Source organism: Lissotriton helveticus, chromosome 1_1, assembly GCF_964261635.1.
Source record: "Lissotriton helveticus chromosome 1_1, aLisHel1.1, whole genome shotgun sequence".
Classification (NCBI taxonomy): Eukaryota; Metazoa; Chordata; class Amphibia; order Caudata; family Salamandridae; genus Lissotriton; species Lissotriton helveticus.
Genome location: NC_136057.1, coordinates 173,789,444 through 173,802,360, shown reverse-complemented (window position 1 = coordinate 173,802,360; position 12,917 = coordinate 173,789,444). Strand labels below are relative to the sequence as shown.

Below are 12,917 nucleotides of genomic sequence, written 5' to 3'. Positions count from 1 at the left end.
GAAGATGAGAGCTTGAGCATGTGACATATCGAAAAGGTGTGAAATCTGACAGCCTGTGCTGTTTCACAAAGAGTCTATGAGGTAAGAGAGAAAAGGTACGAAGAAAGAAGAGGGAGAGGCAAGTCTGTATGAAGGGTCGGTGTGAAAAGGAGATGAGAGGCAGAAAAAGAAAGACTAATCTTTAGAGAGGAGTATGAAAGGTTTAACGATTGTCTGGTGTGTGGAATGGAATGAGAAAGATTGATGGTCACAGAAGAAAGACTGATGTATGCAGGAACAGGGTGAGAAGGGAGCCTGCAATGCTGGAGGGATCAGGGCGAGGCGATGAGATAGTGTGTGATATGCAGAAGAAACAAGGGGAAACAGATGAGAAAGAACCTGTGATCTTTAGAGAAGAGAGCCTGTGATGCTTGAGGGATCAGGGCGAGGAGATGAGATAGTGTGTGATATGCAGAAGAAACAAGGATGCTACAGACCAAAAAATAACCTGGGATCTTTAGAGAAGAGAGCCTGTGATGCTTGAGGGATCAGGGCGAGGAGATGAGATGGTGTGTGTGGTAAACGGAAGAAACCAGGGTGAAAGAGATGAGAAAGAACCTGTGATCTTTAGAGAGGGGTACCTGTGATGCTTGTGGGATCAGGGTGAGATTTGGTGCTGCATGATATATAGAAGAAACAAGAGTGAAACAGATGAGAAAGAACTTGTGATCTTTAGAGAAGAGGGACTGTGAAGCTTGAGGGATCAGGGTGAGGAGAGGAGATAGTGCGTGTGTGATGTACGTACGAAACAAGGGTGAAACAGATGAGGAATAATTTGTGATCTTTAGAGAAGGGAACCTGTGATGCTTGTGGGATCAGGGTAAGGAGATGAGATGCAATAGTGTGTGATACACGGAAGAAACAAGGATGATAGAGACCAAAAATAACCTGGGATCTTTAGAGAAAAGAGCATGTGATGCTTGAGGAATCAGGGTGAGATTTGTTGGTGCATGATATATGGAAGAAACAAGCATGAAACAGATGAGAAAGAACTTGTGATCTTTAGAGAAGAGGGACTGTGAAGCTTGAGGGATCAGGGTGAGGAGAGGAAATAGTGTGTGATATAAGGGTGAAACAGATGCAAAGGAACCTGTGATCTTTAGCGGGGAGGGAATGTGATGCTTGAGGGATCAGGGTGAGGAGATGAGATAGTGTGCAATATACGGAAGAAACAAGGGTGAAAAGATTATAAGAAACCTGTGATCTTTAGAGAAGGAAGCCAGTGATGCTTGAGGAATCAGGGTGAGGAGATGAGATAGTGTGCGATATACAGAAGAAACAAGAATGAAACAGATGAAAAGGAACCCGCGATCATCAGAGAAGAGGGACTGTGATGCTTGAGGAATCAGGGTGAGGAGATGAGATAGTGTGCAATATACAGAAGAAGCAAGGCTGATACAGACCAGAAAGAACCTGTGATCTTTAGGGAAAAGAGCCTGTGATGCTTGAGGGATCCGGGTGAGATTTGTTAGTGTGATATACAGAAGTAACAAGCATGAAACAGATGAGAACAAACTTGTGATCTTTAGAGAAGAGGGACTATGATGCTTGAGGGATCAGGGCATGAAGATGAGATAGTGTGCGATATATGGAAGAAACAAGGGTGAAAAAGATGAGAAGGAACCAGTGATAGAGAAGGGAGCCTTTATTGAGTGAGAAAATGGCGAAGGAGATTATTTTAACATTTTTGTGAAGTGCAGATTACACCAAATGAATGGTGGGAGTGCTCTACAGAAGAGGATTGAGGCAGAATTCTAAAATAAAAGGAATACTACAGTATACATGGGTGAAACCCTGGGACAAAAGCAAGGTGCGTAAACGAAACAAGGTATAGCTGATTCTGATGGAGTCGGTGGACATTCAAAGGTAGATCTAGGCAGGTTCCACCAAAGTACAGAGGCACACATGCAGGGACAAGTGCCTCCGCCAAAGCAGCAGGTGACGGCACTGTCAGAGAAGTTTAACCGAAAACTGTTATGCACAAAACCCGGGATGGGATGAGTTAGCTGCGGTCTGAGCAGAGATCATCCAACAGTAGTCGCACTCCTTTTCTTCTAAATTCAATGAGTTATAGTAATAAAAGATACCAAGCTGGCCCAAGTTTAGTGCAAAAAATGAGGCTCTGAACTAACACACATTCACTTCAGAGGAAGTGGCAGAAGCAATAAAACATCGATCAAGTGGTCATTAATCATGAATACATTAGTTTAGAATGAAGTTGGACAGCTCCCTTCAGAAGCCGCTTAACATTCATTAACATAACGTAGGTCCCTCAACATATATTAAAGTCCAGTAACATAGCATGATTGTTCAAGCTGGTAACAGGTTCGGTGCTGAAGGTCAACAGGCATGTATCCACGTCACTTGTAAAGAACACACCTCCAGAAAAGGAGTGTTTGAGCTCTGAAATGCAGCCAGCCTCAGGTCAAGAGGCAGAAGTACCAGATTCTGGTTGCCAGGCAAGAGAAGAAAGAACAGATTTAGGGGTTGTGTTTACTGGATTTTGGTGCCACAGAAGTTCACTTAGCCTCTCTCTTCCACAGCGGTTTGACTCTTTGGGACCGCCACAGACCCCAGGGGCGGCTCTAGGCTCATGGTGGCCCTGGGCAGGGAGCGTAGGTAGGGGGCCCCGGAAGAGGGGATTAGGGCGGGGCGGAGCCGGAGGCCAGTGGAGAGGGGGGGTGGGGAGGGTCACGGTGTTTGGAAGTGGAACAGGGCCGGAGGCCGCGAAATCCCTGCGAGGGGCCGCCACGCAAATATGTATCCATCCTCAGAGGATTATTATATCAACCCCTTCCACGCTCATGACGAGCTGGGCTCGTCATGAGGTAGCCTCCTCGCACGCTCATGACGAGCCCAGCTCGTCATGTAAAGTGCATTTTTAAAAATCTCAGCGTGCGAGCGGAATTCCGCCCGCACGCATGCGGTTAAGGATATATATTGTTGTGGCGGCCCCTGGGGTTTGGCGGTCCTGTGCAGGTGCACAGCTTGCACATGCCTAAGGCCGCCCCTGAGTAGACTCATGGAAGCCAGGGATACCGACCTTTAATCGGAACCTCAAAATGTTACACAAAGTTACAGTAACAAATACAAAACTTATTAAATATTATATTTAGTTCACAAAAAAAGAAAAAAACCACCATTTAAACATTAAGGTTCGACCTCTTCAAAATGTCTTTTTATACCTAAAAGATGAAGCAGTATGCTAGATCCTGGCATGTCACTTTCTATTGCTTGTTTCTTCACTCTTGATACAAACTCTTTTTTGTCGTCGTTGCTAGGGTGACCAACTGGCATTGGTGCAAATTCAGGATGGTGAGTGTAAAAATTCAGGACAGGAGGTCAAAATTCAGGGCAAAAGGTACGTTTTACAGACAGAAGAGGTCGCACAATAGTATATAAATAAGTAAATAGACATCCATTTAAGTACAAGTGAAAAGAAATTAGGTTGAGACAATTGTGCACTTCATGGTTTTTCAGTATGCGCCCAGGTTTGGGCAAATGAGCAGGTCTTTTTGTGGTAACAAAACCGCCCTTCTCCCCATCCGCCAACCTTTCCAGCCTCCCAGGGAAACGCCCTATGCCCGGTCCGGCAAATGCCTGGCCTTGCTAGGCATTCCAATGGTGACCCTTCTCTTCACAGAGACCCTCTCTCATGTGCATTTTATTTCTTTTATAGTGCTACTCACCCCAACTAAGTAGGACAGGGTGTCGGAGTGCGTTACATCACACACATATTATATAGACTACAGACAATGACTCATAAATGTGAAAGTCAATCTATAAGAAATGTACTTAAGATAATGGGGGTTACACGGTGTAATCATTCTTTCATCCATCGTTCAGTCTTTCACCATTCATCATTCTGCCCTTCCATCTGTGTGCACAGCCACATCAATATTCAACAATTTGCAAACCTATACATCATCTATCCTTTCATCCATCCATCATTCCACTCATCCATCCCTCCATCCACCTTTTCACTCATCCATCCCTCCATTCACATCCAGCCACTCTTCCACTCATCCATCCAGCCCTCTGCCCCTTCACCCATCCAGTCATCCTTTCGACTTACTCATTTCATCCACCCAGCCACTCATCCTTTCGCCCTTTCAGTCATCCATCCATCCTCCCTTTCACTCTCCATCCCTCTTTCATTTAGCCATCCATCCTTCCATACACCCATCCATCTACTCATCCATTCATGAATCCATCCATTGACCCTATCACTCATCCATCCTCTCTCATCCATCCACCCTTTCACTCCTTCACTCATCCATCCACCCGTTCACTCCACTCATCCAACCACCCTTTCACTCCTTCACTCATCCATTCATCCTTTCACTCATCCATCCACCCTTTCACTCCTTCACTCATCCATCCACCCGTTCACACCACTCATCCAACCACCCTTTCACTCCTTCACTCATCCATTCATCTTTTCACTCATCCATCCACCATGTTACTCCTCCACTAATCTATACACCCTTGTGTCCATCCACCCTCCCTTTTACTCTCATCCAGCCTTACATCCGACCTTTCACTCATTTATCCATCCATTCTCCATTCACTAATCAATTCATCAATCCATCAGTTTACTCATCCATCCACCCGTTCACTCGCCTGTCATCCACCCTTTCATTCATTCATCCATCCTTTTACCCGTCCATCTACCCTTCCACCCATACATCAATCTATTTATATTTTCTCTCATTCATCCTACCACTCAGTCATCTGTCCATCCTTTCTCTCATTATCCATCCATTCACCCTTTCACTAAGCCATCCACCCATCCCTTCACTTACACACCTTTTCACGTTAATTATGAGCTGAGCCTTTGTCTGCTAAGTTGCAGACAGAAGAGGCCCATCAAGGACTTCATCCTTGCTGTAGTTCTTAAAGCAAGGGGTGGGGCGGGGGAGGTAACTCAACTGCGCATTGTGTAATTAAGGTACACTGTATGCTTCCAGCTGCCGTTTTATGCCTGTGCATTTAACATGAATCAATCAGGGAATTGTGAAGTGCACTACTCACCTGTGACAGTCTCAATGCGCGGGGGGGGGGGAACACTCGCATGTCATGAGTGATGTAATGTGTGGAGTCATAAGCAGGGCATGCATGGTCCCAAATTATAGTTTTCTCGATATAACTGGTGAATTGCAGGGTGTTTTAGGTTTTTAATGAAACAGTGTGGGGGGGGTTCCCAACACCCAACTACATGTCACTTTAAACTTTGTTTTTTTCCAGTGAATTTCAGATTTTTTATTTTAAGATTACCTAAAATCTTATTAACATTTTTAACTATAATCTACCCTTAATCTATGGTATTTCCAGTGACCTTGTGGAGTTTTTTTGATCATATACAGACAACTTCCCCGATGAGCATGAGCTTCCATTATAGGAAATTCTATTCTCCATGACTATGGAAGTGCCTTTCCAAGTGCGTTCTTGTGGTTTGAGTGTCTGCCATATATTGCAGTATTATCTTTCTACCTGTATTTATTACTCTTTTGTAACATGCACACGTCACTTTTCTCTTGTACCGTATTGTTTGCTACCTCTTGCATTTTGTTTGCTTTTGATACTGGCATCTCTCCCAGTATCTGGAACAGAACAACATACTGGATACCTCTCAGTCGGGATTCCGAGCATCCCATAGCACGGAGGCTGCACTGCTGGAGGTCACGGATACCTTAAGGATGTCCCTGGACAGGAACATCCCCGTTATGTTGGTTCTACTGGATCATTCGGCGGCCTTTGACACCATCTCTCACCGGAACCTTTTGGACTGGTTGCGAGAGATTGGTGTTGGAGGCGGTGCCTTCAATTGGATCCAGAGCTTCCTGACGGGTAGAACACAGTGTGTCCAGCTGGGACCATTCATCTCTCAACACACCAGTGTGGATAAAGGGATCCCACAGGGCTCAGTTTTGGGACCCACTTTGTTCAACATATATGTGGCCCCCCTAGCCTCAATTATTAGAAACTGTGGGTTTGAAACTATATCCTATGCGGATGACACCCAGCTGATAGTTCCCATTGATATATCCCCGGCGGTTACTAAACTTAAATTTAGACACTGTATGACTACCATAGCGAGCTGGATGAAGAAGAACTTTCTCCAGCTCAACTCCTCCAAGACGGAGATAGTGCTATTTGGTAAAGCGGAGGGGTTGTGGTCTTCAGACTGGTGGCCACCTGAGCTAGGAGATGCACCCACCCCTAGAGGATGGGTCAAGAACTTGGGCATAAAAATTGATACTACTTTATCAATGGAAGTGCAGGTAAGAGCAGTGACAGGTACCTGTTTTGGAACCATGCAAATGCTTAGAAGGATCTTTCCGTGGATTCCGTTTTTCGGCCAGACAGACTCTGATCCAGTCACTTTTGGTTAGTCGACTGGATTATGGCAACTCACTGCTGGTGGGGAAGAGGGAGAATCTGGCTTCTAGATTACAAGTGGTTCTAAACACGGTAGCCTGCCTTGCCCTCAACAAGCCGCCCCGGACCCCATCCCTACCCCTATTGCATTGGCTCTCTATCAGAAAGAGATCCATTTTTAAATTGTTATGTCTGGTTTTCAAATTCCTTCATGGTATGGGACCAGCCTACCTGATGAAGAAGATTGAACTGTGCCAGCCCAAACGGCTCCTGAGAATCAGGAAGACGAGGATGGGTGGTCGGGCTTTTTCGCACTTAGCCCCCACCCATTGGATCATCTTGGCCGGCGAGATCCGTGCTTGCACCAATTTTTGCCATTTTAAAAAGCTTCTTAAGACCTAGCTATTCAAATAATTTCTCAGCAACAGTGTATGACTCTTCCAGGCACCGAGAGATCCCCCTGGGGATGATTTGCCGCACCAAACAAATGAGTAAATAAATAAGTGCCACCATTGCCTACATAACGTTTGTTGTTGTGTTTTGAGTGTCTGCCATTTATTGCAGTATTATACCTCTACTTGTACTTTGTACGCTTTTGTAACGTGCACACGTCACTTTTTTCTCCTGTAATGTACCATTTGCTACCTATTGTATTTTGTTTGCTCACAGTTTCACTATTGCCTCATGTAACGCAACGTTTGCTTTTGTAGTAATTTGTTCACTTGTAATTTTCTCCTCATGTATCATTACTGTTCCTATTGTGAAGCGCTCTGACACCTTCGGGTAAAGTGTGCGCTATATAAAATCGCATAAAATAAAATAAATGAATAAAAAGGTATGCGAAGCAGACAGGTTGGCAGCGCATGGACTGGCCGCTGGTCAAGGTCTGCGACCAATCCTGTGAACAGCCAATCTAGTGCTGTGCATGGGCTTTGGCTGTGTGCAGCAGGGAGTTGGGTGCAGTGCCTGATTCCCTGCCAGGCCCTACATCCAATCCCCCACAAGAAGCTAAACTTCCTGCTGAGCACGGCGCGGATGCCCACCCCCATTTTGCATGCCTATTTATTTTTCACATTACCACAAGCAGTCAACTCCATGCTTTGCACAGTCTTCAGCTATTCACAGCGGTGGTTGGTTAAAGGTTCTGGCCTCTAACCAGGCCCTGAGCTCAACCTCCCCAAAGGAGGTCAACACCCTGTTGAGCACGGCCTTTGGCCGTGCACAGCAGCAGGTTGTATGCGGGGTCAGGCCACTAGCCAGCCCCGCACTCAACCCCTCCCTCCCGCAGACACCAATCGCCTATGGACCCCTCCCCACATTTTACATATTTTTCATTGTACTCATACAGTACAGTGGGAATGTACAAGCCTCGCCCAGTGAAGCTTTACAAGTTCCTGTGGTACCCTGTAAAGACCAACGGGAGAAAAAGCTCTCTCAACCAATCAAAGTTCTCTGGTATGTTTTTTTAATTTATGGTACCACGGAGCAAGACCAACTGCCCAGATATGCATGATTTAGCCTTTTCATGACCATTCCAAGTGCCTCTGTAAATGCAAATTTTTTTTTTTTAAACAACCGAAATTATGTATTCTAAATAATGAAAGGCATGCTTTCTAAGTAAAGTTCTAACTTTTTTGCTAAATATGATATACTTACATTTAGTCATTTTTATTTTAGCTGCTTTAAAATTTTACTGCAGGATTTAACCTGGAAAAATCAATGTTTTGGGTGCCCACTTGATGAGTCACCCCGACACTGTCCAGGAAAGAGCTGAGGTGGATGTCCTTTTTTGGGAAAAATTTGTGAAGACTTTTCAAATGGCAAAAGACGATAAAGAAACCCAATAATTCCGCAGGAGGCTGAGTACAATAATCTCAGAAACACAAAGACGACTGAAGGAGTGATTTTGACATGAGTCACAGTTAAAAGATTGGTAGGAAACTTATCTAATCCAATGTCAATATGAAATATATTCAATTAGTTCTAAATTCAGCCATGAAATTAGGCGTACTTTAAGTATAAAAAACACATATATGAACTTATTGAACAAACAAGCAACCGGTCACCAATCCCGCATGAAGAAATTTGAATTACTTAATGAAGAAATTATAAGAAATACCGCCAAATTGAAACAATCTGATGAGAGAAAAGGGAGAATAATTAGGCCCGAGTTTACTCGTATAAGCGGGGTCTCTATTGTTATTTCTCCGGCTCTACGCGGAAAAGGACTGAGCGAGGTTGCTAAAAATATTGTGTTATGTTAAGCGGTCACCATGCTGGTAAGAGTCACAAAGTGGGCTGAAGAATACCTAAGTGACCTTTATAGCAACTGGTTGGTGTTGAGTTCAGACCCTTAAAATTACTTGATTTGTCTGTCAAATAAATACTTTTGTTTGATTTTTATACTTGAAGTATGCCTAATCTCATTGTTGAATTTAGAATGGATTGAATATATGCCATATTGAAATTGTATTGGATAAGTTTCCTACCAATCCTTTACCTGTGTGATTCCTGGAAAAATAACTCCTTCAGGAGTCTGTGTTTCTGAGATTCGTGAAATGGCGGCAAAGTTATTAGCGAAACAAAAAACGCTCTTTCTTTGGATACTCTGACCCAATTGTAACTACATAGTGGATATAGAGATATATATATTTAATTCCAAGAAGAACACGCACTTCACATTCCGTGACGTAAAAATAAGCCCACCACCCGGTCACGAGTAACTAATTTTAATTCTGCAGAGAGTTCAGCATAACGTGTTTCGATCCCTCCTGGGTTTTCATCAAATGTAATCACTAAGTGGTCAATTGTTCTCTTTCTTAAATATCCGATACATAGGCAGTGAAGAAGTACTCAGAGTGGAAAAACTAGTGGCACTGGAATAACATGTTGTTCTAATTCTCTAATGTTGACACATAAAAGTTATAATGTTTAACATAAACGAGATCACATTCCCGTGTTATCAATAGTTCCAGGACCACAATATCCATAATACTATGCAACTGTTTGCTTATCCATCCTTATCCTTCAATGTCAACTCTTTAAACGATATTCGATATTTCCTGCCTTTAAGTTATCACATATGAACATACCATATATTATATATACACACACGTTACTGTGATGAGCAGTTTGCACCTCCTGCCCTGTACACCAATCAGCACTGTGAAGGGAGTGTGCACTTTATGTCTACAGACAGGCACCACTGTACCATTATAAGGTACCATACAGTCCCAGCCAATGCTGTATACCGGTTGCAATGTATACCTGCTTGGAAACAACCTTTTGTCATAAGTCAACATAATGACATTCTAGCAACCTTGAGGACCACACCCTAGTGCAAAACACATGAAACTGGCTACAATGAAATGTAAGTCCACAACATCACAACTATACCCAAGCCAAGCATGTATCCTAGCCCTGCACTCTCAGCAGTGTGCACTGTACGTTCGATACCGTTGGGCTACGGTGGAGGGAAGAAAAACATCCGATTACCACACTATCAAATTAATAAAAAAAACATTTCAACAAAAAAACTACATATTGATATTTCCAGAGCCTCCTGGGATCCTCACTACAAAATAAAGACGAATTTTAATACAAAGACAGCTTGTAGCCTAGGAAGAACATCCTGGAAGAGAACACTGGAGTTTTAGGAAGAGGTAACACTGGAGTATTGTGAAGAGAAGTCAGCCACCGCCTGGTGCAGCAAAGACAATGTGAGCGATGGGTAAGAGCCAAACTGCCACTTGCTGACCCTAGAAGCCCCCTCTCTGACCTCAACGGAGGGAACAATCACCTTATGTAGCAAACCCCACACCACTATCGCATAATTTACAATCTAATTTTCCTCCATGTCATACTGTATTGTACGGTACCCAGGAGAGCATTGAGAGGCATTCTTGTAAGCGGCCAGCTTGGTGTAGGAGCCCTTGGCACAACTTTCATGTATTAACGCACATCCTGTAACTGTTATGCCTCGAACATTTTTTACTGCGCCACCATGGCACTGAGATGCCTTTATCTCTTGTGCTCGTCCAACTGAAGGATACATCATTAGCACAATCCAACTGCCAAGACACCGCCTCGGCAGAAGGCAACACATGATTTGTCGGACAAAGCAAAGAAGTTATTAAATCATTACAGAGAAAAATAGTAGCAATTAAATCTTGACTTGCCCACAGAAAAGCATACAGCACTATTAAAAAAAATACTTTCGAGGAAGCCTTTCACCACTTGCTCTGGTAGTGAAATTACACAAATATACAACCCAGTGGCAACGGTCAATACAGCCAGGGAGGATACTGTTACACTATTCCTGACCTCAGACGAGGCCACGATGATGCTGACACACCTTCATCTGGGTCCTTGTAGGAGGCAGTCATTGGACCAGTGTGAGGCATGTTCGTACACTTAGATGCACTGACAGGGGGCTTGATGATGCCAGCGTTGGTGCAGTGAGTGATGTGATGAAACCAGGACACACGAGTGACAGAGGCCATGTTCAGACCTACCCACTGCATAACTTAAGGCAAGTCGGTAGCACAAGTCTGTCTCATGCTGTCGCCTGTGCCACATAAATGAGGCTAGTGATGGATAGGGACACAGAATAACCAGTACCTGGCGTCTGGGCCATTAACATGAGATGTGCCCGAGCCAGAAGTCACCCGAGTGGGGCCAGTATTAGCATTTGCTGTGACATCTGAGGGTTAGTGTTGAAGACATGCATGGCTAGGGTGAACAGATGGCTCCAGGTAACCGGGAAACCACTTTTCCATTCGTAGACATTGCTTTTCTATTATCCGTGCATTCTGAGATGTGTAGCCTTCGTTTGTTTTTATTGAGCCAATTGGCCCACAGCACTTGATAACAATGAAAGTTTAAAGTAAAGTCCAGTTATCGGAAACTGCTGTCCCAATGGCATGAAGCCACCTGGTCAGGACCTATGTGGCACCAAATCTGGCTAAGTGGTTGCCTTTTTACAGGTGCACAAAAGTGGTAGATGAAAATACTCAAATTAATTTGAACCGGTGCTAATTACTTTGAGTCCCATCATCTGTGTTTTTTTACTTTGTAGATGCTTGTGCAAGCAGCATACCGTATTACTGACACAAGGTACACCAACACAAACAAGACACACAACTGCTCACCTGTTCTACATTCTCCACCGTGAAGTCCAGGCCTTGCCGCTGCTCCCTGCGCTCCATGTTGGCCCCCAAAGCCTCACCGCACCCCTGGGGCAGGGACGGGGGCAGTCTGCCCAGGCACAACAGCCTGGCTGGTTTTGGGAGGGGGCACCCCCTTTTGGAGGCCTTCTTATTCAGAGTGCAGGAGCTTTACGAGAGGAGAGTGAGACCCTGGAGGGGTGATTAAAAGGAGCAGTGTCCAGGAGAGGGGTACTCTAGAAATGAAGGGTGAAAACTCACCCACTGAAGCTAAAAAGGGGTCTATCACTAAAATGAATGGGCAGGGCTTCTGAGAGATGACAATGATGTCAACTGCCGGGAAGAATACTGACAGGGGCTGGTAGAGGGTGTTTTCTAAAGATGCAGAGATAGTGCTTCAGCGTTACTTTTGTTGAAGAGAGGGCTATCGAAGACGAGGAATCTTTGTCTTGCAAATGGAGAGATTTCTGCCTTTAGAAGGGATAGGGGTAGAATCTGTACGCCCCCAAGGATGGAGGAGGGTGGGGGCTTCCACGGGGGGCTACCTCTGGTGACTGACATACAGAGCTTTTCACTGGAGGTGAGAATTTAGTGACCGGCCCGTGCACAGACTGCAAGGAGTGGGGTGATCTGTCGGTGCCTCGCCACGGGCTGGGAGACGGTCCTGCGGGAGGGGTGACGGCTTCTGACTGCCGGGAGAGAGGCTGCACGGCGCCTGGCTCGGTCCTCCCCGCTGGCCCTGTCCTCCACTCTCCTGCAGCCGCAGCCTGTCACTGACAGCCAGAGCCAGGCACAGGCAGCAGGGAGGCGGGGTCCTGCGGGTGGGACCGAGCCGTCTTCGGCGCTGCCTGCTTGGAGACTGGTCTGTTTAAACCCACTAGGCTCATAAAGCGGTCAGTGGCTCAGACACCCGCCCCTGACCATCAGCTGCGTGGCTGAGATACTCGTCTCTGTCCGTCCGCTGCATAGTTCATTACCGACTGCCAATGCACCCTCCCGGCACCGCACTCGACTGTCAGGACCCACGGCATAACTGCCTCTCGTGACACCTCGCCGCCATGTCAAAAGAGACAAGACTCGCGTGGGCACCAAGGAAAGGTTTTTATTTTATTTTTTAAAGAGCAGCGAAAGTAGAATCGCGACAATTTACCGACAGCGGAAAGAATGGGGAATAGTTACTGGAGTACGACTGAACATATCAAAGTACAATTTTCTTTTACTTTAAATGTTGTATTATCACAATATCTTTTTATAAAGATTTTTTTTATTTCACCGATTCATTTAAAAGATTTTAAATCTCTAATACTGATGGTTATCATTTTTTAAATAACT

General features: G+C 44.9%; 1 protein-coding gene across 1 annotated transcript in view; it reads right to left on the bottom strand.

The window, feature by feature from the left end:
• Nucleotides 1-12,620, bottom strand: part of IPO13 (importin 13) — a 651,059-nt gene extending 638,439 nt beyond the window's left edge. Inside the window, exon 1 of the mRNA XM_078661811.1 lies at nucleotides 11,571-12,620. Within this exon, the coding sequence (XP_078517937.1) occupies nucleotides 11,571-11,627 (57 nt within the window). The 5' untranslated portion in view covers nucleotides 11,628-12,620. The remainder of the gene's footprint in view (nucleotides 1-11,570) is intronic.
• Nucleotides 12,621-12,917: the final 297 nt, after the last annotated feature.